Source organism: Triticum aestivum, chromosome 5A (genome assembly GCF_018294505.1).
Source record: "Triticum aestivum cultivar Chinese Spring chromosome 5A, IWGSC CS RefSeq v2.1, whole genome shotgun sequence".
NCBI classification, from domain to species: Eukaryota; Viridiplantae; Streptophyta; class Magnoliopsida; order Poales; family Poaceae; genus Triticum; species Triticum aestivum.
In genome coordinates, this window is record NC_057806.1 from 208,079,785 (window position 1) to 208,106,199 (window position 26,415).

General features: G+C 46.6%; 1 protein-coding gene across 1 annotated transcript in view; it reads left to right on the top strand.

The window, feature by feature from the left end:
- Window positions 1-16,134, top strand: part of LOC123101271 (WAS/WASL-interacting protein family member 2-like) — a 38,579-nt gene extending 22,445 nt beyond the window's left edge. Inside the window, exons 2-3 of the mRNA XM_044522795.1 lie at window positions 14,863-15,267; window positions 15,345-16,134. Of these exons, the coding sequence (XP_044378730.1) occupies window positions 14,863-15,267; window positions 15,345-15,526 (587 nt within the window). The 3' untranslated portion in view covers window positions 15,527-16,134. The remainder of the gene's footprint in view (window positions 1-14,862; window positions 15,268-15,344) is intronic.
- The last annotated feature ends 10,281 nt before the right edge of the window (window positions 16,135-26,415 follow it).

Below are 26,415 nucleotides of genomic sequence, written 5' to 3' on the forward strand. Positions count from 1 at the left end.
GCAAGGGTGGGAGCGCGTATAATCCATGGACTCAACATTAGTCATAAAGAACTCATATACTTATTGCAAAAATTTAGAAGTTATCAAAGCAAAGTATTACGCGCATGCTCCTAGGGGGATAGATTGGTAGGAAAAGACCATCGCTCGTCCCGCCACTCATAAGGAAGACAATTAATAAATAAATCATGCTCTGACTTCATCACATAACGGTTCACCACGTGCATGCTACGGGAATCACAAACTTCAACACAAGTATTCTTTTAATTCACAACTACTCAACTAGCATGACTTTAATATTATCACCTCCATATTCAAAACAATTATCATGCTTCAATCTTTTCTTAGTATTCAACACACTCAAAAGAAAGTTTCATAAATCTAGAATACCAAGCATATTATTATTAGGCAAATTACCATGCTATTAAGAGACTCTCAAAATAATTTAAGTGAAGCATGAGAAATTAATAGTTTCTTTAAAACAAATCCACCATCGTGCTCTAAAAGATCTAAGTGAAGCACATAGAGCAAAATTATCTAGCTCAAAGGATATAAGTGAAGCACATAGAGCAAAATTATCTAGCTCAAAAGATATAAGTGAAGCACATACAGCAAAATTATCTAGCTCAAAAGATATAAGTGAAGCACATAGAGTATTCTATCAAATTTTAATTCATGTATGGCTCTCTAAAAAGGTGTGTACAGCAAGGATGATTGTGGTATACTAGCAAACAAAGACACAAATAATACAAGACGCTCCAAGCAAAACATATATCATGTTGGTGAATAAAAATATAGCTCCAAGTAAATTACCGATGGAAGTGGACGAAAAGAGGGGATGCCTTCCGGGGCATCCCCAAGCTTTAAATTTTTGGTGTCCTTGGATTATCTTGGGGGTGCCATGGGAATCCCCAAGCTTAGGCTCTTGCCACTCCTTGTTCCATGATCCATCAAATGAATTCACCCAAAACTTGAAAACTTCACAACACAAAACTCAAAATAGATAACTCGTGAGCTCTGTTAGCAAAAGAAAACAAAAGACCACTTCAAGGTACTGTAATGAAATCATTCTTTATTTATATTGGTGTTAAACCTACTGTATTCCAACTTCTCTATGGATTATAAACTATTTTACTAGCCATAGATTCATCAAAATAAGCAAACAACACACGAAAAACAGAATCTGTCAAAAACAGAACAGTCTGTAGTAATATGTAGCTAGCGCAAGATCTGGAACCCCAAAAATTCTAAAATAAATTTCTGGACGTGAGTAATTTATCTATTAATAATCTGCAAAAATAATTAACTAAATAGCACGCTTGAAATAAAAATGGCAGCAGTTCTCGTGAGTGCTAAAGTTTCTGTTTTTTTACAGCAAGTTCAACAAGACTTTCCCCAAGTCTTCCCAACGGTTCTACTTGACACAAACACTAATTAAACACAAAAAAACACAACCTAAACACAGGCTAAATAATTTATTTATTACTAAACAGGAGCAAATAGCAAGGAATAAAAATAAAATTGGGTTGCCTCCCAACAAGCGCTATTGTTTAACGCCCCTAGCTAGGCATAACAAGCAAGGATAGATCTAGGTATTGCCATAGTAATAAGATAGATTGGTGAAACTCCTTACATATTCTCTACGTTCGGCAGCAAGTTTTCTTTGAGGCGAGCAAAAGTAATCAAAAGGACTAAATTTAACGGGACAAAAGTCCCCAAGATCAACCTTGGGAGGTATAGGTTCCTCCTTTGGTCCTTCATAATGCACAACCAATTCATCATTATAAGCATTCTTGTTGGTGTCAAAACCGGCGGATCTCGGGTAGGGGGTCCCGAACTGTGCGTCTAGGCCAGATGGTTACAGGAGGCAAGGGACACGAAGTTTTACCCAGGTTCGGGCCCTCTCGATGGAGGTAAAACCTACGTCCTGCTTGATTAATATTGATGATATGGGTAGTACAAGAGTAGATCTACCACGAGATCAGAGAGGCTAAACCCTAGAAGCTAGCCTATGGTATGATTGTTGATGTGTATGTTGTCCTACGGACTAAAACCCTCCGGTTTATATAGACACCGGATAGGGTTAGGGTTACATAGAGTCGGTTACAACGGCAGGAGATCTGAATATCTGTATCGCCAAGCTTGCCTTCCACGCCAAGGAAAGTCCCTTCCGGACACGGGACGAAGTCTTCAATCTTGTATCTTCATAGTCCTGGAGTCCGGCTGAAGGTATAGTCCGGCCATCCGGACACCCCCTAATCCAGGACTCTCTCAGTAGCCCCCGAACCAGGCTTCAATGACGATGAGTCCGGCGCGCAGATTGTCTTCAGCATTGCAAGGCGGGTTCTCCTCCCAATTCCATGTGCCTGTCGAATAAAGTCCGGTTTCTTGTAGATGTTGTGCTCCTTGGCTTCTGCGCCCAATAATGGCCGCTCCCCACGTGTCAAACGAATATGAAAGGTCTGAGTGTTTTTACATTCACACCCCTAACCGCGTAAACAAGCTGACCTATTTAAGGAGACGAGGATTTAGATCCAAACCACACCTTCCCCCTTCGCGATTGTTCATCAGAGCGCATTCGACAAAGATCCATTCCACCATGGCCAGCCGTCGCGACTCCTCCTCCCGCCCTTCCAGCCCTAAGCCTGGATATTGGGAAAATGCTCCATCCCGCATAGCGAGTTGGTGACACTCCAGACCAAGGGATTTCTCCCCCGGCCTATATGATCCCGGTTCCAGCCGGTCTTGCCATCTATAACGGCGGAGAGCAAGCGGAGAGCGCCCCTAATCCCTCCAAAGGAGAGCGGGTGTGCCTCGTCCCTTATTTAATAAGGGGGCTCAGATTTCCAATCCATCCATTTCTCCGGGGGCTGCTGGAGTTCTACAGCCTCCAGCTACATCATCTCACGCCTGCCTCAGTATTGCATATCGCGGGCTTTGTAGCCCTCTGCGAGCTGTTCTTGGGTGTTGAATCTCATTTCGGACTGTGGAGGGAGCTATTTTGCCTCGTGCGCTGTTCCAAGAAGGGTCTATGTATCAAGTGGGCGGAGCCGAAGTATGGCGCATCGCCGGGACCGGCTATCTGTCCGGAACCCCAAAGAAGGCATCCGAAGACTGGCCCTCGAAATGGTTTTACATAGAAGACGTACCGCTGCCGGATCCTGTCCGGATCGGCCTCCCTGAATTCAACAATGCTCCCTTAAAGAAGCGCCTAAGCTGGCGCCCACGAAGCCCTCAGAGGGAAAGTGACAGGGACGTTGTTTACCTGATGGGCCGGATAAGATTGTTAGCTCATTCCGGACTAACCATGATCGGGGTCATGGCTGCATGCATCATGCGAGGGGTGCAGCCGCTACAGTATAGAGGCCACCCCATGTGGGATTTCAACGGGGAGGACGACACCACCCACTACGGCCGTAAGGGGCCAGATTCGGCTGCGGCTCTAATAAAGACCTTGTCCGCTTTGTACAAGGGAGAAGAGAAGGATTTTCTCCGCGTTGACCCAAAGGGTGGATTTTCCATGTACAATCCTCCAAGCTGGGCGAGTGGTCACATTTTGCCCATCCGTTTTATATCCCCATTGTTAAATATTTAATCTTAGTGATTTCGATGCAGGAACTGCGCCAAGCTGTTAAAGAAATGAATAGCCCTCCTCCACAACCCGAGGACCCAGGACGGTCCCTCGACCCAGACTCGCAAGAGGATCCGGAGCTTTCGGTGGATCTGATTGATGGAGTGTTCCATCAATTGAGCAAGGACAACGCCCTGGTGGCCATTATGGCTGATTATCCAGGGCTAATCTCGGCCTCCCAGAAACGGGAGGCTGAACCTACGGCGACAAGCCAACGAGGGGCCGCAGGGCCCCGTGGGCAGAAAAGAGGTGCAGTCCGGACCGGGGCGTCAGTGCAAAGGTATGGCGCATCCCCTTATCCCAGGTGTCGTACCTTCAGGGCATATTAACACTTGTGCTCTCTTCAGGACAAAGAGACCCCGCCGAACTATATTCGGAGAGACCGCCAATCGCGCCTCCACCAGCCAGGCTCCAAAGCCTGGCCCAGAAGCGGGGCCGAAGACAAGGCGCGCACCGGACGCTCCTCCGACGGAGGATGTGGACAGGTTGTCTGCCACCAACTCTGAGGTGGAGAGTGCCATGAAGCACAGGCGTCGCCGGACAATTCTTCGCGATGCTTGTTTTTCCCAAGAGGCGTTAGATGCCTTTAAGTCGGGAGATGCGTACCTCCGTGCCGCTCAAAATGGTCTAACCAGAGCCACAGAGCAATATGTAAAAGACATACGGGTAAGAAAATTTTGGTAATTATATATATACCAGTAGCCCCCGAGACTTGAAACAGTTAAAATAACTGATTTAAGGATCATTTGTTATGCAGATTCTTACAGAAAAGAATTCCCTACTGTCCAAGGAGCTGGAAGAGTGTAAAGCCCGACTTGAGGCCGCACTAGCCGCGGCAGGGGAGCCTAAGGAGGCCCCCTCTGGTAATATACACTTAGAAAGATAAGTATTTTGCGAAGCACGGCTTTGGTGCGAATCTGACAAATGAAATTGCAAATGGCGCCGGATTGGATCCGGAAAGGCAACACCTCCTATGCCAGCTAAAGGCTGGTGAGAGGGTGCTGTTAAAGGTGACGGGGGAGAAGAACAATCTCCGAGATGCCAATACCAAGCTGGGCGTCGAGCTGAAAGATGTTCGTGCCCAGCTGTCAGACTCCGTGAAGGAGAATCAGCGGCTTTGGCGCGGCATATTTAGTAAGTGCTTGAACGAACCTTTTGAAAGAAAGTTCGGCGGGGAAGTCGACTAACAGAGCAATGTCTGTAGGTGTGCTGACAGGTCGTCCTGCAGAGGAGATGCCCGGTTCTACGGGTGACCTTCTTCCCGATCTCTCGCAACTGCTCGATCGAGTTCGGCAGGCGATGCGAGGCGTCGCCCAGGCCCTGTGGCCATCCGTCTCCATGCCCGAAGGTCTTGGAGATCTTGCGGAGAAGCTAAAAGGAGCACGGCGGCGCTTCCGATTGTGGAAGATATCAGCCTGCCGTCAAGGCACTAGGGAGGCCTGGGCCATGGTGAAGACGCGGTACGCAAAGGCTGACCCCAACCACATGGCCGAGGTCGGTCCCATAGGGCCCGATGGGAAGGAGATCCCTGTAAGCTTAGTATACTGCCAAGTAGAGTTGGCCACAAAGTATTCCCAGCAGGACTGTAAATTAGACAGCCTGTTAGATGGTATTGAAGAGGAATACGATCAGTCAAAATGACTATGTAATGTAATTGACATTTATGATGCCTTCTAGCCGGATTGTAGATCGTTTGTCATGGCCGACCTTTTCGCTTCAGCGTCGGGACCTGACGGTCCGGAGTGTGTCCGAATTCCCATGCGGTTATATAAGAACCGGGGAATGCATGGAGACTAGGCGTAGGGGTCATTAGTGCGTGAACAGACAAGTGCCCGACTAGTTATGTTATATTACATGGTTAGTAAGAAACATCTTCCAGGGAGAATAGTTCCGTTAGGGGTTCCTTTCCCTGGGAGGCATGCCCTAAAGTGCATGTCCATGCTGCGAAAAGAAACGCAGGAAAAACATCTGGGGGCATATAGATAAAAATAAAAAAGATCATCTTTAGTTCACCGACCGAATATTCCCTTAAGAACGCTAGATTTCGGCTTCACCCAGTCTGAGGTACACATCCGGCTGACCCGGCAGTAACAATCGCAGAGGTGCTCCCTTTACCACCTAGCCGAACAATCGGGAACATAGGGGTAAGCACAGGAGCCAGGCAACCCAGCTTGGCCAAAACTCAAGTCATATCGATGCATATAATGGTGAAGAAAAGGTACATGCGGAAGTGTGACACATGTGCTAGGCATGAAGCCCGTATAAGTAAGCTTCTATTTAAAGAAGCCCCCAGGTTTAATGAGCGTGGATAGCGCATCACTTTATGAGCCTTTAAGGGCTATAAGAGAGAGAGAGAGAAGAAGAGAAATGCAAGAAAATATATAAAAAATGGACAGAGGAAGGAGACGAACATAGAGTCCGGCGCTAGGCATAGAATCTTCGGAGACGGGCTGTGTTCCATGGGTTCGGCTCGAGTCGGTTATCCGATGCATCTCGCAGGCGGTATGCTCCACTAGTCAGGACTTGGTCAATTATGAAGGGACCTTCCCACTTGGGCTTGAGTTTGTCCTTTTTCTTGTCCGGTAGTCGTAGAACTAATTCGCCAACGTTGTAATTTTTGGCCCGTACTTCTCTGCTTTGGTTTCTTCGAGCCTGCTGTTGATAGAATGCGGAACGGGCTTTTGCCACGTCACGCTCCTCCTCCAATGCGTCTAAGCTATCATGCCGATCGAGCTCGGCTTCTCTTTCTTCGTACATGCGCACTCGAGGTGAGTCATGAATTATGTCGCAGGGCAAAATTGCCTCTGCACCGTACACCATAAAGAATGGTGTGTATCCGGTGGTGCGATTCGGCGTGGTCCGCACTATGCAGCACTATGCAGCGTGCCTCGTTTTGGTCCTCGGGGAGTTCCTGCCTAGTGAGGTAGGCGAGGAATGGTTCTGTCCACGGGGCGATGACGGCTATTATTACGTGGGCTGAAGGTGTTATTTCATTGGCAGAGCCTCCGATTGTGTCAGAATGTTCGGTGTCGGGCAGTGCGGTTGGGTCCGGGGTGTTATTGTTCGGCTCCCCTTCCCATACTACGGATGGCTTGAACAGCCTTTCCAAAAAGATGTTGGGGGGGACTACATCGCATTTTGCGCCGATGCGTGCCAGGACATCCGCCACCTGATTATTTTCCCGGGCTATATGGTGAAATTCAAGCCCCTCGAACCGAGCTGACATTTTTAGGACGGTGTTGTGGTAAGCTGCCATTTTTGGATCCTTGGCATCAAAGTCTCCATTTATTTGGGATATTGCAAGGTTCGAGTCCCCGCGCACCTCTAGGCGTTGAATGCCCATGGATACTGCCATCTGGAGACCATGTAAAAGGGCCTCATATTCGGCTGCGTTGTTGGAGTCCATGTACATAATCTAGAGTACGTATTGAACTGTGTCTCCTGTGGGGGACGTCAAAACGATGCCAGCCCCCAGTCCGGCCAACATCTTGGAGCCGTCGAAATGCATGATCCAATTTGAATATGTGTCGTACTCTTTAGGGAGTTCGGCCTCCGTCCATTCTGCGACGAAGTCGGCCAAGACTTGCGACTTGATGGCTCGCCGAGGCTTATAAGTTATGTCGAACGGGAGGAGCTCAATGGCCCATTTTGCAATCCAGCCAATTGCGTCACAGTTGTTTATAATATCGTTAAGTGGTACTTCCGAGGCTACTATTATTGAACACTCTTGAAAGTAGTGTCGTAGCTTCCGGGATGCCATGAATACCGCGTACGCGATCTTTTGATAATGCGGGTACCGTGATTTGTAAGCAGTGAGGACAGTGGACACATAATAGACCGGCTTTTGAAGGGGGAATCTGTGTCCATCCGCTTCTCGTTCAACGACGAGCACTGCGCTTACAACCTGATGTGTTGCTGCAATGTATAATAGCATTGGTTTGCCAATATTTGGCGCGGCCAGGACTGGGTTTGTTGCAAGTATGGCTTTTATCTCCTCGAGTCCGGCCGTGGCTGCATCCGTCCATTCAAAGTGTTCGGTGCGCCGAAGGAGGCGGTAAAGGGGTAGGGCCTTTTCTCCCAAGCGGGAGATAAAGCGGCTTAGAGCCTCCACGCATCCGGTTAACTTTTGTATTTGTTTGAGGTCCTTTGGGATATCCAGTTGCGACAGAGCTCGGATCTTGGCTGGATTTGCTTCGATTCCTCTACCGGATACAATGAAGCCCAAGTGCTTTCCGGCTGGAACATCGAAAACACATTTTTCCGGGTTGAGCTTGATGTCATATGTTCGGAGGTTATCAAATGTGAGCCTCAAGTCGTCTACTAGAGATTCGACATGTCTTGTTTTGATGACCACACCATCTACATATGCCTCCACTGTTTTGCCGATCTGGCTTGCCAGACATGTCTGAATCATGCGCTGATATGTTGCGCTGGCGTTTTTGAGCCCGAAGGGCATTGTGTTGAAGCAGAATGGGCCGTATGGTGTGATAAATGCCGTTGCGGATTGGTCAGATTCTGCCATCTTGATTTGATGGTAGCCGGAATATGCGTCGAGGAAACACAACGAATCGTGTCCTGCGGTAGCATCGATAATTTGATCGATGCGGGGAGGGGGAAGGGATCCTTTGGGCAAGCCTTGTTAAGGTCTTTAAAATCAACGCACAGGCTCCGGCATTTGTCCTTCTTTGGTACCATCACCAGGTTTGCTAGCCAGTCCGGATGTTTTATATCTCTGATGAATCCGGCCTCCTATAGCTTTGCTAGCTCCTCTCCCATAGCCTATCTCTTAGGTTCGGAAAAACGCCGAAGAGCCTGTTTGACAGGTTTGAATCCTGTTTGGATATTTAAGCTGTGCTCGGCCAGCCTGCGTGGGATTCCTGGCATGTCTGAAGGGTGCCAGGCGAAAATGTCCCAGATTTCTCGTAGGAACTCTCGCAGTGCGGCGTCTATATCAGGCTTTAACTGTGCCCTGATGGAAGCTGTTTTATTTGGGTCCGTTGGATGGACTTGGAATTTGACTATTTCGCCCGCCGGTTTAAAGGAGGTGGACTTGGATCTTTTGTCGAGTACCACATCGCCCCTATTCACCATAGAGCGCAACGCAGTCAGTTCCTCAGCCGCTAGGGCTTCGGATAGTGCCTCGAGGGCTAGTGCGGCTGTCTTGTTTTCGGCGCGGAGTGCTATGTCTGGATCACTAGCGAGAGTGATGATCTCGTTAGGCTCGGGCATTTTGAGCTTCATGTACCCGTAATGGGGTATTGCTTGGAAGATTGTAAATGCTTCCCGCCCTAGCAAAGCGTGATAACCGATGCTGAACGGAGCCACATGGAACGTGATCTCTTCGGACCTGTAATTATCCAGCGTGCCGAACACCACATCTAGTGTGATTTTTCCTGTATAGCGCGCTTCCCGACTGGGGATTATTCCTCTAAAGGTTGTGCTACTTTGCTCAATGCGGTTCCAGTCCATTTCCATTTTTTGAAGGGTTTCCTCGTAAATGAGGTTCAATCCGCTGCCGCCATCCATGAGTACCTTGGTAATACGAAAGCCGTACAGTATTGGGCTGAGAACCAATGCGGCTGGTGCTCGGGCTGTTCGGAATTTAGGTTCATCACTGGCGTTAAAGGTAATAGCCGTGTCACTCCATGGGTTTATTGTTGCTACTTGGTAGACTTCGGCAAGGCTGTGGAGTGTCCTTTTTCGCATATTATTTGATGCGAAAGTCTCGAAGACTGTTAATACCGTATGGGTGTCTCTGGGGTGGCTTTCTGTGGCTCCGGATTTAGGTGGTTTTCGCCAATTTTGGCCACCTGCCGGAGTATCCAACATGCTCTAAGGCCGTGAGTTGGTGTGGCGTCCTCTGTACTGTGAATTTCACAGGGTCCATTAAGCCATCCTTCCAGTACGGTTCCATGCCCTATAGAGGGTTTTTGCTTTTTGGTATTTGACCTGGGTGTCTGGTTATGCTGCACCCTTTTATTTCGGACTGGGTTTGTATTTAGGGCCGGATTGTCCCAAAATTTTATTTTGGTTTTCCAGGCGCTTTCCATCGCACAATACTTTCGTACAATGGACGCCAAGTCAGCGAAGCGTGTGATATCACGGCGACTTATGGCGTTGAGTATTCCCTTGTCCGTGCAATTATTGCAAAAGATTAAAATTGCGTCTTCCTTGCGGCAGTCCCTTAGCCTATTCTTAACCAGGAGGAATCTAGCCCAGTAATGATGTACTGTTTCGTCGGGCTCTTGCCTGATTTTGGATAGATCGCTTATGTTGGGGTGGGTGGGTGGAGTTAAATCCGAAGCCTCACCCAGTCTGAGGCTCAGAGGCCGAGGAATTTCTGAACTCGAAAATTTGGATCCCTGGGTGTTGTCCAATGAATCCAGCCCATCGCCTGACTCTAAGTTTAGGTTTTGAGTGATATCCTCCCCTCTGCGGGTATCCGGCTTGGAGGGATCGGGAATCCGGACGTAGCGAGTCTTTAAGATAGACGAAGGGTCGCCGCACTGTCCTTCTACCACGACAACGTGATGGGTGACTTGGGGAGAGTTAATCTCTCTTAGATCGGTTTTAGGCCCAATCTGGTCGTAATCCGTAGCGACTCCCAGGGCGGCGAAGCGATCCAAGAGCTCATTTATGGAGGAAAGCTCCATTGGATCTAACTGCTCGACGAGTTCCGAACTGACATGAAGATTGTTTTCGATGGCCCGAGAGGTCATCGTCGGCGTAGAAGCCGAACAGGCAGTCATAAGAAAACCACCTAGCCGGAGGGTTTGGCCGATAGCCAAAGCTCCCTTAGCAACGGTGCCGTCTTTGAAGACGGGGCGAGGCATCCTTCCTGATGGCGACGACACAGAGGAACTCTCACTGAAAGCACCAATGTCGGTGTCAAAACCGGCGGATCCCGGGTAGGGGGTCCCGAACTGTGCGTCTAGGCCGGATGGTTACAGGAGGCAAGGGACACGAAGTTTTACCCAGGTTCGGGCCCTCTCGATGGAGGTAAAACCCTACGTCCTGCTTGATTAATATTGATGATATGGGTAGTACAAGAGTAGATCTATCACGAGATCAGAGAGGCTAAACCCTAGAAGCTAGCCTATGGTATGATTGTTGATGTGTATGTTGTCCTACGGACTAAAACCCTCCGGTTTATATAGACACCGGATAGGGTTACGGTTACATAGAGTCGGTTACAACGGCAGGAGATCTGAATATCTGTATCGCCAAGCTTGCCTTCCACGCCAAGAAAAGTCCCTTCCGGACACGGGACAAAGTCTTCAATCTTGTATCTTCATAGTCCTGGAGTCCGGCTGAAGGTATAGTCCGGCCATCCGGACACCCCCTAATCCAGGACTCCCTCAATTATTTTGACAGAATTTTGTGAGCCTATATTCAAGAGAATATCCTAGTTCATTATTTCGAATAGCCAAATCATCATTAAGTTCAGAAATTCTATCAACTAATACATTGGTAGGAACCCTTCTTCTAAGATTTTCATTAAAAGCAACATAATCTAGAGATTGGAAATGCATGATTTCTTCTTGATCAAAGAGGATAGCCTCTATGGGAGGATGGAAAGCGTCCACCCCTATAATGCGCAAAGATTTCTTTGGCTTCTCTTATTATGAATCTAAACTCATGAGCCAAAAAGATAGTAGCGACACGCTTAACAGAAGAATGCTCAATATTAGAAAATTCCAGAAAAATCCTTTGTATGGAAGGATGCATGTGCATGAATTGTCTTTCCAGTTCAACTATAAGCATAGCAATAGCGTCCGCAAGACTACTAGTTCTGTGAAGGATAGAACTACCCATAGAAGGTAAAGCACCGACACAAGTAAAGAAATCTTGAATAACTCCTCTTCCAATAATATTACCACTACCAACACGGAATTTTTTTGTATAAAAGATGGTAGGTTCTTTAGTGGGAGCATCAGAAGTTTCCATGATATTGTCATCGCCCATATTGGCGATAACTTCCCCAATTTCAGACATAACGACAAGCGAGCAAACTAGCACACGAGCAAACAAAGAGCAAGCGGACAAAAGAGGCAAACAGAGAGGGAGGATAGAGAGAGAGAGAGGGCGAATAAAATGGCAAGGGTGAATTGGGGGGAGAGGAAAATGAGAGGCAAATGGCAAATAATGTAATGTGAGAGATAGGGATTGTGATGGGTACTTGGTATATTGACTTTTTGCGTAGACTCCCCAGCAACGGCGCCAGAACTCCTTCTTGCTACGTCTTGAGCTTGCGTTGGTTTTCCCTGAAGAAGAAGGGATGATGCAGCAGAGTAGCGTAAGTATTTCCCTCAGTTTTTGAGAACCAAGGTATCAATCCAGTAGGAGCCCACGGTCAAGTCCCTCGTACCTGCACAAAGCGATAGCTACTCGCAACCAACGCGATTAGGGGTTGTCAAGCCCTTCACGGTCACTTACGAGAGTGAGATCTGATAGATATAATATTTTTGGTATTTTTGATATAAAGATGCAAAGTAAAAAGTAAAAGCAAAGTAAATAGCAAAACAATATAAAAGTGATGGAGATTGATATGATGAGAATAGACCCGGGGGCCATAGGTTTCACTAGTGGCTTCTCTCAGGAGCATAAGTATTCTACGGTGGGTGAACAAATTACTGTTGAGCAATTGATAGAATTGTGCATAATTATGAGAATATCTAGGCCTGATCATGTATATAGGCATCACGTCTGTGACAAGTAGATCGAAACAATTCTGCATCTACTACTATTACTCCACTCATCGACCGCTATCCAGCATGCATCTAGAGTATTAAGTTAAAAACAGAGTAACGCTTTAAGCAAGATGACATGATGTAGAGAGATAAATTCATGCAATATGAAATAAACCCCATCTTGTTATCCTCGATGGTAACGATACAATACGTGCCTTGCTGCCCCTTCTGTCACTAGGTAAGGACACCACAAGATCGAACCCAACGCTAAGCACTTCTCCCATGGCAAGAACTACCAATCTAGTCGGCCAAACCAAACGGATAATTCGAAGAGACTTGCAAAGATAACCAATCATGCATAAAAGAATTCAGAGAAGATTCAAATATTATTCATAGATAGACTTGATCATAAACCCACAATTCATCGGTCTCAACAAACACACCGCAAAAAGAAGATTACATCGAATAGATCTCCACAAGAGAGGGGGATAACTTTGTATTGAGACTCAAAGAGAGAGAAGAAGCCATCTAGCTACTAACTATGGACCCGAAGGTCTGAGGTAAACTACTCACACTTCACCGGAGGGGCTAGGATGATGTAGAAGCCCTCCGTGATGAAGGCCCTCTTCCGGCGGAGCTCCGAAACAGGCCCCAAAATGGGATCTCATGGATACAAAAAGTTGCGGCGGTGGAATTAGGTTTTTGGCTCCTGTTCTGATCGTTTGAGGGTACGTGTGTATATATAGGAGGAAGGAGTATGTCGGTGGAGCACCGAGGGGCCCACGAGGCAGGGGGCACGCCCTAGGGGGGGGGGGCGCCCCCCACCCTCGTGACCACCTATTTGATCCCTTGCAGTAGGGCCCAAGTCTCCTGGATCATGTTCGGTGAGAAAATCACGTTTCCAAAGATTTTATTCTGTTTGGACTCCGTTTGATATTCTGTTTATCTGAGACACTGAAATAGGCAAAAAACATCAATTCTGGGCTGGGCCTCCGGTTAATAGGTTAGTCCCAAAAATAATATAAAAGTGGAAAATAAAGCCCAATATAGTCCAAAACAGTAGATAATATAGCATGGAGCAATAAAAAAATTATAGATACGTTGGAGACGTATCAGCCGCCGCCATGACCTCCTGGTCGCGACTCCTCACGGTGCCGATGACCACCCGTCCGGTAACCAAACCCGTGTTCACTTCACCTAAAGGTATGCTCACACCTCTCTCCCTTTATATTGCACCACCGCTAGCTGCTGTATTGATGTAGGGTGGAACCCTAGATGGCCGATCTTTCACGAAAGGAGCGGGTCCCACGATGAACACGAAGAACACAAGGGGAAAACACGAAGGGAAATATAAGAGAAAACACTCAAACCAACAAGATATGGTCACACATATGCTAGATCCGAGTACACATAGAGATCACACAGTCCAAATCCAACAAGGGACGATACATAGGGTAACCGATTCTTCTCCGTGAGGAGGTCTTGAGGTCTTCCCGTTAGGGGTCTTGAATCCAAGTGGATCTTCTCCGAAGAGGTGTCGGTCCCTCGTGGTGGAGTAGATCCGGATGGATGAGCGAGGCTCTATCTCACAAATGAGCTATCAGAACGCTAACCCTAACTAAGAGGAGGTGGGGAGTATATATAGTCTAGGGCCACAAAGGGGTAAGTGGGAGAGAGTTTACATGGGCTCTTGGCCCGTAGCTGCGTAGGGGAGACGGATGTCCGGGTTGGGGACCGGATGTCCGACGGCTCGTGAGGAGACGGATGTCCGGGCTAGACTTGCCCGCTCCTGTGCTCTCTGGATAGGTGGGGCCAGATGTCTGGGCGAAGGTGTGACGCCCCAAGACCGACGCTCCAGATGCCTTCCATGTATTTGCGTTTTGCAGCGTGAATTGTTTATTTGTTGCATTGCATCATGTCATCATGCCATTAATTTCTTTGCAACCTTTTTTAAACTCACTAAATAAATTGCATGGATCTTTGATCCATTTAAATCGAGGAAATTCACATGGTGATTTCTCTTTATAACATATCCTCCCAATACTTAGGGAGCTATACTAAACCATTCCTTTGGCTTGGAATCACCCATAACACTTTTGCTCTGTTCTTCGAATTTCCTTTTATCCAACTCAACTTCAATTCTTCCTTTGGGGCCTTTTAGTAAAATTGAGTTGCAATTTTACTTTATCCATAAATGTTCCAAATCTGCCCGTAAATCACATCTGGTGTGTAGGGTCACCTCCTGCAGTTTCAACCCATTTGGAAATTATTTGAATGGGTTTCGAAATTCAAACTTGCCGAGTTAAATCCAACGCGTGTGGATTTTACTTCCTCTAAAAATCCTCGGGCGATTTTTGTCAAATTCCTCGTATTTTTGTGAGTCTAGGGAAATAATCCCCATGCTCAAATTTTTGTTCACTTATTTCTTCTCTCTCTTCTCTTTCTTTGCTTTTATGTTTTTGAAAGAGTTTTAAAGAAGAGAAGAGAGAGGGAGAAGGAAGCCCATCAGGAAGGCTCGACCTGTTTTCCCAAGGCCCCACCTAGGCCCAGCTCCGGCAGCCTCCTCCCGAACCCTAGCTAACCTAGCCCGACCCCCCGCACCCCTCCTCCTCGTTCCTCAGCGCCACACTTCTCTTCACGATCCTCTCGCCCGAGGCCTCGATCCCTTCCTCCGCTTCCACCACCAGCGCTCGCCTCCGCCCGTGGACCTCCGCAGCAAGGCCCATCTGTGTCGCCCCCGCAGGTTCCTGCCCTGCCTCGAGCGCCCCCGCGCCGGAAGCCGCCTCCCATGGCGCCCCATCCGCGCCGCGGGACCTCCCCATCGCCAGCTCCGCTGCCGCCTCTCCACTGCCCCGAGCATCTGGCGCGACCAGCACCCGACCAGCAGGTCGCCAGCGTGCCCGATGCCTCCTCCTCACGCATGCCTGGCCGCGCCGCCGGACCCCGCAGGTCACCGACCCTTTCTTCCCGCCCTCCGGTCCTCCTCTATTTTCCTCTCTCTCAATCACGCGCTCTCTCTCTCTCAGGGTCGAACAAGGACGCCGCCACCCCATGGAACCTTCTCCGCCTGGAGCTTCGTCACCTGCAGCCGCGTCCCCGCCAGACCTCCGCCTCGCCCCGCTTGTCTGCTACCGCCGTGTGCTGTTGTCCCCAGCGCCTCCAGCCGCGCGCCCCTGCCTTCGTTGCCGTTGACCGAGCTCCACCGTGACCGCAAGGCCAGAGGCGCCCTGCCTCCATGTCCATTCTGTGCTCCGTCGCCCATGGCCGAGCACCTCAAGACTAAGCCCATTTTCCCTTTGATGTGAACGGTTACACGAGCATGACCCAGATTCAAAACGCAAGACGATGCCTCCGTTGCACCCATCCCGAGAAGGAGCATTTTGGATTTGTCAAGTATGACTACATGGTGATGCGCTAAGTTCCTCTACCGCCATCTTTGGAATCCCAAGACCGCCAAGTACCTCGACGCCCGATGCCTAGAACAACTACCGTCGACGTGTACGACTACAATGTAAACATGTACATGACGACCTCGGGGACCTATGTTGTGCCAAGTACCTCCACGATGACTCGGACATCTACAGAAAAACATGTACCACTACCGTCGAGAACCGATAGTACCACTACTACTACCATCGCGGGAACGACTACTTCCACTACCTCCCTCGACGAACTCGAACCGCTTCGTAAACGCACATTTCGAAGGTATAACCGCCGAGACGACCGCCCGTGAACGAATGCATGTGTGTTGTATGAGATGCATGTTTAGATGTTGTGTATCCGCCCGTGAAAGTTAGTCGTTCCTCCTTGTTTGCCATGCCATCGTCCCGTGTGAACCCGGTATCCGGGATCACCCCACCATCCTTGCACGACACGCTCCCACCATACTCCCTTTTGTACCGGTATCTCCATGAGCTACCGGAACCAAGATGTTTCCATGGCATCATTTTCGGAATGTTGCCGTGGCACCCCTTTCTTTCCGCCGTGGTGACAAAATGCTCCATATCTTATAACATGCCAACATCTTCATAAAAATTGCATCCAACCATGAATATGTCATCCGCATCATGATAACAACATTTAAAATGCTTAAAAATTATTGTTTGCATCAAATTGCTATATGCACATGTGGGGATTTACTGAAATTGTTGTTTGTTGTTCCGGCCTCATTTAAACTTGCCTAGATAGGTAGTTTTCATATGCTTCACCTTTTGCCATGTTTAACAACATTTAATATTGTTGTGTACATAAACGGGAGAGAACTAAATAATTGTTGTAGTGTTTCATCAATATGCAACTCGTTGCATATTGAGCTCCACTTAACTTGTAGTATTGGTTGTGCATTTTGCCATGCCATGAATCATTAAAATGGACATGCATCATCCTTGATTGTGCATCATGCCATGTTTATGTGATGGTTGTTTACCGTGTGTTTGCTTCTTTTCGGTTGTGCTTCTTATCGATAGTTCCTGTTACGTTGCGATTGTGAGGATCCGTTCGACTACGTTGGCTTGTCTTCTTCATGGACTCGTTCTTCTTCCTAGCGGGATTTTAGGCAAGATGACCGTCACCTTGGATCTCACTACTATCTTTGCTATGCTAGTTGTCTCGATGCTATCACTATGTCACGCTACCTACCACTTGTTTATCAATCCTCCCAAATTGCCATGATAGCCACTAACATTTTCCACCATCCCAGCAAACCGTTGTTTGGCTATGTTACCGCTTTGCTCAGCCCCTCTTATAGCGTTGCTAGTTGCAGGTGCAGTTGCAGTTTGTTCCATGTTGGGACATGGATATTATGGGATATCACAATATATCTTATTTAATTAATGCATCTATATACTTGGTAAAGGGTGGAAGGCTTGACCTTATGCCTGGTGTTTTCTTCCACTCTTGCCGCCCTAGTTTTCCGTCATACCAATGTTATGTTCCTTGATTTTGCGTCCCTAACATGATGAGGGTTTATGGGCCCCTCTTGACAGCTTGCTTTGAATAAAACTCTTCCAGTAAGGCCCAACATTGGTTTTGACATTTGCCATAATAATACTTGAACCTAATAATTAATTGGCATAGGGCTTCGTGAACCCGAGGTTTTTTCATTTAGATCATCCCACGTAATAACTAACTAAACTCCCATCATCATTTAGATCATCCCACGTAAGGAAAAAAGATCAGCCAACTCCTACTACATAATGGGATTATATTTTTATTTTTGACATGTTAATGGGACTTAAAAGCTCACTTACATGCATGCTACCGGTGCATGCTTGCATGCAGACATGTTGATGTGATTTAAAACCCACTCACATGCATGCGCCACGGTATTTCTGCATGCTTGCATGTGGCTTAGTGCGGAGCCTCTCAACGTCTAGATCAGATGACTATTATGGACCGATTTACTTCATCTAACGGCTACATCAATTTTGATGATGTGGCTCAAGGAGAGGATAGAGAATTCCTAGTAGTGGGGGCTAGCTATTACTAGTAGATAAGTCTTTGTAGAGATTCCACTACATACGGAACAAAATGAATGAATCTACACTTAAAATGCATATATATATACATCCGCATGTGGTTCATGGTGAAATCTCTACAAAGACTTATATTTAGGAATGGGGGAGACGGCGTACTAAGCAAGCTTCTCCTCGTTCTGTGAGTTGACGTGACACATCAAAAGTACTCCAGTGTATAGAGCCTTGCCTCTAAGGTAGGCACCACATGGTTTGCCTCTTTTTTTAACATAACACGTCAAGTCGCAATTTGTTTGTTCACCCGTGGTAGACGATCCTCCCTCCACCAAGTGGACAACCAGTACATGTGCCAAATTACCACGTGGGCTGCCTTTTTCATACAGAAATGAGCTCCACAGTGTACTCGCACGGGTGTGGTTGGGAAAGAGACGGGAGTACGTGCGCCGTGCATGCACCTCTTCTCTTCGTGCACGTCCCCCACCTACGTGGGTGTGTGAGAGAGATACAAACCGCGTTCGTGAGTGTTTTTTGTTTTGGGGTGGGGGGTTGATTTCATAAATTATTTGTGGGAATATGTGTCGATGACATCACAAACAAAATTTTGCATGCAATGTGTGAGAAATGGAGGCCTATCCATATCATACATAGAAGGTCGTGCAATCCACAAGAAGAGAGGGAGGGGTCATAGCTATCGATAGAGTCGAAGAGAGGATCAAGTGGGTGGGTGCGAGATTGATGAAGAGAGCCATCGAAATTGTGTGTGTGTGTGCAAGTCAAAGATATAGGGCGACTGGCCTACCGGAACGTTAGAGGGCACATGTCAAGTTTGTGTGTGAAAGGGAGACATGACTAGAGCGCTCGATGTATCGGTGTGTGTGGGGGGGAGGGGGTGGGGGGAGGGGTAGGCAGAGGCCTAACTATAGAGGTAGAACGACTCGTATATGTGTTGAGAAGGAGAGACCCAACTATGTCTTGAGGTAGATCGGTCGACATCCATACATAACTGAAGGACGGGAAATATGATGGGATAGAGAGAGAGAGGAGGGAGAGAGAGAGGGAGGGAGAGGGAGGGAGAGGGGTAGAGTGCTGGATGGGTGATGGAGTTGCTTCTCGAAGATGGTGGGAGAGGCCTACTAGACAAAATGAAGGTGGAACTGCAATGTTATCAATAAGAGTGGGGATGTGTTTCTGTGTGTGCCTGTGCGGAATAGATCTGTCGGGACGCATCCATGGATGATGAAGGGGAATCATGTGTTTGGCAAGCAAACCTAACTAGATCGGAAGATCAATTGTTGTTTGTTGGAGGAACAGAGAGACACAACTAATGAGGTAGATCGATTGACGTGTGGGTAAAAACGAGTTATAAGGACCTAGCTAGCTATATGTATAGCGAGAGATTGGTCATTGTACGTCCATTTGTTAGAGGCAAATAAGGCCCGGTGAGACGGATAGACAGAGAGAATTGAGCTAGGAGGTGGTGCGAGAGGCCCAACTACTAGCTAGATACGGGGAGGAGTGTGCAGTTGTGAGATCGATGAAAAGAGGGGCGAGAGTTTACACGTGTGTATGACCGTATGAGAGACACGAGGCAAGGACACATAAAGTAGGAGATTGAAGGTGTGTATGTATGTTGTAGGCAGGCATCGCTGGAGAGGTTTATCGATCGGTGTGTGTCGGAAAGGAGTTGTGGATACTCTGGGAGAACGACCTAAAAAAATGAATTTGCCCGGTGTATAGAATGCCGAGGGAGGGGGAGGGCGAGGAGGGTGTGTGCATGCACGAGAGAAAGTTAGTGGTAGCTACAAAGGTTAGAGGATTGTGTGGGTGTAAGAGACTAACAAAGATCATAATTTGATATGAAAGCGGATTCATATATTTGAATAGGAGATCATAGTGTTTTAAACATTGCATGCATGAATATAGCAGTGATACACGTGCTGTGCACATGTTATACCATAATGTGATAATGCATGGCGTTTGCAACTCACAGCTAAATGCCGAACAATCTAAACCATACTATACATCAAACAATCTCACATTTTATTTGAATTTGTGATAATGTGTGGCGTTTGTAGCTTACAACTAAACATCGAACAATCTAAACAATACTATATATCGAACATTCTCACATTTTATTTGAATTTGTGGTAATGTGTGGTGTTTGCAACTCACATCTAAATACTTGTAGGCGTAGGGGGCAGGGCACCATAGATAATGTGATAAACACATTATACATATGAGACATGGTTTAGATTATGAAGATCTAGCTAGATCTAGAAATGTAATGTGATTTGAAATCAAAATAAAGTGGATTCAAAAAATCTAGTTCGAGTTCATATAGTACACATAGTTCATATGTAACTCGAGACTAATCATGTGGTGTGCTGTGAAGATAATACACAAACAATGGTTTAACTTGACAATAATGATGATTGTAGATCTTATTAGAACAGAGAAATGAATTCAAATGCTTTGACTTCACAACAATCATTACTGTAGATCTTATTCAAATAGAGAAATGAATTCAAATTTAGTTCATATTGAAGCGGTAGTATATATGTTTGGAATGCACTAAAACGTTCATTTGAGTAGTAGGTTTCATGCATTATACACGTAGCGAAATATTTTAATTGAACATAATATGAATTCAAAGTTTTGAATGACATTTGTAGTGCGCATTAATTTGGTATAGTACACATTAGGCTTGTCTAGAAATTTCAACCCGCGCCTTGTTAGCCCGAAATATTTAAGATATATCTTTGTCTCGTTGTGCTTCGACAACTCCCTCCATCTCAACCCGCGCCTTGCTATTCCGAAATTACAACACGCGCGAAAACTCCCACCTCCTGTGAAATCCCGACACGTGAAATGCCAGTGGTACCCCTGAACCGAAAGAACCGCCTCAAATCGGTAGGGGTACTTTCGGAACTTACCCCACATTTAGGACAAGCACGTCTCTAAGCCATGGTTCCCCACTACCATCCCATCCGCCCACCCATCCGTACACCGAGACCGCGAAAACCCGCGACGAAACCCCACACCCTGCTCCGTCCGCCACCCAGCCGGAGCCTCTTCCCCGACGACGTCGTCCACAACAACACCTCGACGTCCCTCACCCACCGTACCAGATGAGGATCCGTCGTCGATCTCATCGTCCCGCCGGTTCAGCCACCCCGTCCTCCACCTCCAAGGAGCTGCCCCGACGTTCCCCCCATCTTTCGCGCCACCTCCATTACCACACCGCCGTCTTCACCTGCACCACCGGAAGAGCATCATCATCACCGTTTCCTCGGATGAAGCTGCAGCCTAATCGGCACCACCAAAGAGGTTGTACACTAATTGCCATATTTTCTTCTTGATTCGATCTCAAGGTGCTGCCGGCGCTCGGTCCCGAGCCGACACGGTGTGGCTCCATCCATGGCGGCGTCGCCGGCCACTTCCTCCACGGCGTCGCTCCCTCGGCGGCGACGTCCACATTAGTAGGAGCTGCTGCTGCTTTAGCTCTCGCTCGCGCTGCTGCTCTGCTCTTGCTCTCGGTCCCCTACCTGGTCTGCTCTTGCTATTGCTCTTGCTCGTGCTGCTGCTCTCGCTCTTGCTCTTGCTTGCGATGCTGCTCCGATTTAGCTACACTTCAGTCGACTAAATCGACTTTTGGGTCAGTCAATTTTCAGGGGGGGGGGGGCTCGCCGGGGTGAAGGAAGAACCAGCCGCAGCGGGGAGGGGGGCTCGCCGGAGAGGTACCCCACTATCTCTCTTAGGGTTCATGATGGGGGCGGTGGCGTGGGGATTGCCGGAGAAAAGCTCGGCACGGGGGGGGGGGGGGGAGGGGCTAGAGGGATGGCCAAGGCGGCGGCGGACAGGCGGTGGGGAGTGTTTTCGGGGCGGGCGGGGCGGCGCACTTCTATCTTTGCTTGCTTGCTAGTTGTTCGTTCTATTGCTATGCCGCGCTACCTACCACTTGCTATATCATGCCTCCCATATTGCCACATCAAGCCTCTAACCCTCCTTTCCTAGCAAACCATTGTTTGGCTATGTTACCGCTTTGCTCAGCCCCTCTTATAGCGTTGCTAGTTGCAGGTGAAGATGAAGTTTGTTCCATGTTGGAACATGGATATTGTTGGGAAATCATTATTATCTCTTATTTACTTTAATGCACCTATATGCTTGGTAAAGGGTGGAAGGCTCGGCCTTATGCCTGGTGTTTTGTTCCACTATTACCGCCTCAGTTTCCGTCATACCGGTGTTATGTTCCTTGATTTTGCGTTCCTAACGCGGTTGGATGTTATGGGAACCCCTTGACAGTTCGCTTTGAATAAAACTCCTCCAGCAAGGCCCAACCTTGGTTTTACCATTTGCCTCACCACCACCTACTTTTCCCTTGGGAGTCGCGCTCCCGAGGGTCATCTTTATTTTAACCCCCCGGGCCAGTGCTTTTCTAAGTGTTGGTCCGAACCGGGCAGCCTGCGGGGCCACCTCGGGGCAACTCGAGGGCTGGTTTTACTCGTAGCTTGACCTATCCGGTGTTGCACTGAGAACGAGATATGTGCAGCTCCTATGGGGATTGTCGGCACATCGGGCGGCTTTGCTGGTCTTGTTTTACCATTGTCGAAATGTCTTGTAACTGGGATTCCGAGTCTGATCGGGTCTTCCTGGGAGAAGGAATACCCTTCGTTGACCATGAGAGCTTGTGATGGGCTAAGTTGGGACACCCCTGCAGGGTTTTGAACTTCCGAAAGCCATGCCCGCGGTTATGTGGCAGATGGGAATTTGTTAATATCCGGTTGTAGAGAACTTGACACTTAAATTAATTAAAATGAATCAACCGCGTGTGTAGCCATGATGGTCTCTTCTTGGCGGAGTCCGGGAAGTGAACACGGTTCTTGTGTTATGGTTGAACGCAAGTAGTTTCAGGATCACTTCTTGATCACTTCTAGTTCACGACCGCTGCGTTGCTTCTCTTCTCGCTTTATTTGCGTATGTTAGCCACCATATATGCTTAGTGCTTGCTACAGCTCCACCTCACTACCCTTTCCTACCCATAAGCTTAAATAGTCTTGATCTCGCGGGTGTGAGATTGCTGAGTTCTCGTGGCTCACAGATACTTCCAAACAGTTGCAGGTGCCGATGATGCCAGTGCAGGTGGCGCAACCCAGCTCAAGTGGGAGCTCGATGAAGATCTTGATCATTGTTTTGTTTTCTTTTCTTTTTGATCAGTAGTGGAGCCCAGTTGGGACGATCGGGGATCTAGCAATTGGGGTTGTCTTCTTTTATTTTGGTTCCGTAGTCGGACCTTGATTGTATTCTTGATGATATATGTTTAGCTTGTATTTGTGTGAAGTGGCGATTGTAAGCCAGCTCTTTATCCCTTTTTATTCAGTACATGGGATTGTGTGAAGATTACCCCTCTTGCGACAAACCTACCATGCGGCTATGCCTCTAAGTCGTGTCCCGATACATGGGAGATGTAGCCGCATCGTGGGTGTTACAAGTTGGTATCAGAGCCATCCCCGACTTAGGAGCCCCCTGCTTGATCGAATCGCTGACGTTGTTGAGTCTAGAACAAAATGTTTTGAGTCTTAGGATTATATATATCGGAGAGTATGATTCTTTTTACTCCTCAGTCCCTTCGTCGCTCTGGTGAGGCCTCCTGACGTAGAAGTTTTGACTTTTCTCTCCTCAAATTTCACGATTTTTTAGGATCACGCGGGTATCTTGGAATCGTTCCGATGGTTTTGTGACGAGAACATTGTTCTTGGTGCCTCCTGACATTTAGGGGTTGTGGCAGTGTCCCGGGGAGTTGAGCTCCGAGGTGTTGTCGTCATAATTTTATCGTTGCAGTTCTGGAATACCTGAGCTCGCCGACTCCGAAAATCTCTTTTATGCAGTTGTTGGTGAGATAATCTCGACGCCACCCAGTACTGGGGCGGGAGTTCGGGAGTATTGCCATAACTCGTATAACGGATGCTTTCGAAGGTTGAGGTACATGATTTCCGAAGGTTTCTTGGTTATGTGTTGAAGGATGGATACATTGGATGTAGGATTTGCTAGTTTTGGGTGAGATATTATGTTTCCCCTGTATCCCCAACACCTGATTGCATAACCAGAAAGTTTCGGGAGTTTATAAGTGGGAATTCAAGTAGCTCCTAGAATAATCTTTCCAACAGACACATGATACGATATGGGATCTATCATATGTTTGTTCCGGTTTATTTTGCAAGCCAATCCTTTGTTTTGTTTTGGTTGTGGTATTCGAGTTGCTTCGAAGTCAAATGTTGATTCCATACCTTTTCTAAGCGGTGTTCTCATATTTCTATGTGAATACTAATCCTTCATGATAATCGAGATTGTCATGTCAATCCTTTTTCATCCGGCGTCTTTCTCTTCAAGTGGATCCGATCATTTTAAACACCCGCAAGTTCAATTCTAAGTTCTCTTGACGGTGTTCGTTTCATCCCCCCCCAAGTTGTCTTTGTTTTCCCTCCCACCCACCCTTTTTCTTGAAGGACTCATATATCTTAATCAAGCATCCATTTTTATTGCTATGAAGTCTCTCCATTATTTTGCTTCAATGTTCTTATCCGGTGATTCTCAGGAAGATGCTAAGGAAGCTACAAGTTCAACATTCTCCTTTCTCTTTTCTTCTCTGGTAGATTCATTTCAAGCTTTTTTGATCATATCCTCTTTCCTCGTTTCAAATATTTTTCCATACTGGTGCACTTCATAATTTTTCACTTCTTGTTATTCATTTGTTCCAGAGTGCTTAAGATTATCTCAGAAGATTCAAGTTTCTATTCTTAATCCTTCTAACTATTTCGAGGTTGTTATCTCAGTCAAGCCATTTAATTCAACCGGTGCAATCTCCCTTTCAAGTAATAGTTCAACGGTGTTTTTTTGAGTGGGCCCTAACCCACAGGTCTTTTCCCAGGATCTTACTCGACTCTCCTAATTTTTCCGGAGTTACTCTCAAATTCTTCTCCAAGTTTGATGTAAGAATGAATTATCATCAGTCAAATGTCTTTATCCAAGATCTTTCAAATTCTTTTCATTGTTGACTCAACCTTTATATTCTTCATTATTCCGGAGTGTCTCAACAATTCTTGATGGGGTTTCTCGTCATCATTCTCTGCTTTTGAAGACTGAAGAAGAGTTTCTCCTAAATCTTTTCTGTTCTATTGAAGATTCATAGGCCTAGCTTCACGCTATCGTCTCAAATTATTTCGTTTGTCAGTAATTCTTTTCTTACCCATCCGGAGTAATTCAGGAGTCTTTTTAGTTTGATTCTTCAGAGCCCATCATCTCAGAATTATTTTATTCCAACTTTCAGCTCTTGTTCTCCAAATCTTACCGGTGCATCATTCAAGTATTGTCTAATCAGCTCGTGATCTACTCGTTCTCATGTATCTAAATTCTCTCAAGTATATTCATTCATTTTCCAATTCTTCCCGGTGAATTGTGCCTTTCCTACTTTCATTTTCAATTCTTATGGTGGTTTGTTCAAGAGTTCTCTTACTTCGTTATCATATCAATTCATTTGTTCTTTTCAAGTCCTACTGGTGGTTCGTTGAAGACCTTCCTAAGTTTGCGCCATATCTATTTTAATCCTTTCTATGAGAATAAGCAGTATGCCAAATCCATTGCTTGCCATCAATTTAAATTGGTGAAGGATACGCATAACATAATTCTTATTATTGTTTCATCCAAGTGATCAATTCCTTATTCCGGAGGTTCATAAAAAATTCTCGGTTTCAATTGTTTCATCTTTTATTTTGCCGGAGTTCCAAGCTCTCTCAAGTGTATCATCATGAAGATCCATCTAAATCATTACAAGGCTTCACCTTGTGTTTTCAACCTCTCTTTAATTTTTATCATCATTTTGTTACCGGAGTTCTTCATGGAGGCTCTACATGGTGGTTCATCAAGGATTCCTTTCATTCTTCAATTGTTCGACAAGATTTCTCTCGAAGCTATGATCTGCCAAGCTATACTTCAAGCTTTCTTCATCTTGCATTCCGAAGCGCAATTCTTTCATATCTCATCTTTTGAGATGGTGTTATGTCATTGTTGATAATTTCCCTTCGTGTTTCATGATTCACAAGTTTTCAAGAGTGACATATCTTAAATCCATCATTTTCAGTTCATTCAGGACATCTTTTCAATCCATCAATCTCTTCATTGGAGTATATTGGGTTATATTTCACCTAAAGATTTCCCTAAGGATTGTCTCTATTTATGGTGCTTATAAATGACCCAAGTTCTTCATTTATCCTCCCGGTGAAATAAGTTTCTCGTCTCCTTGTTCATATCAATCCAATCTTTTGTTTCCGTTAGTGGCAGAATTTCGTCTCATAATTTTGAGAAGTTTTCCATAAGCCCACTACAAGCTTACTCATTTCGCTGTTGATTTTCCAACAACTCCGTTATAACTTCTTGGAAGGGCGCTTCCCAAGCTCAATTGTGGCAGAAGTTGCCTTTTTCTTCTCCATTCTGTCATTCCAATGATCTATTTTTTCTATTCTTTCTTCCGGAGGCATTGTGATGTTTCTCTCTTCACTCATCATCTCGAATTGAGGATCGTGTTTTTCTTGTGCTTATCCTTTTAATCGGAGTGTCGTGCCCTCTTTTC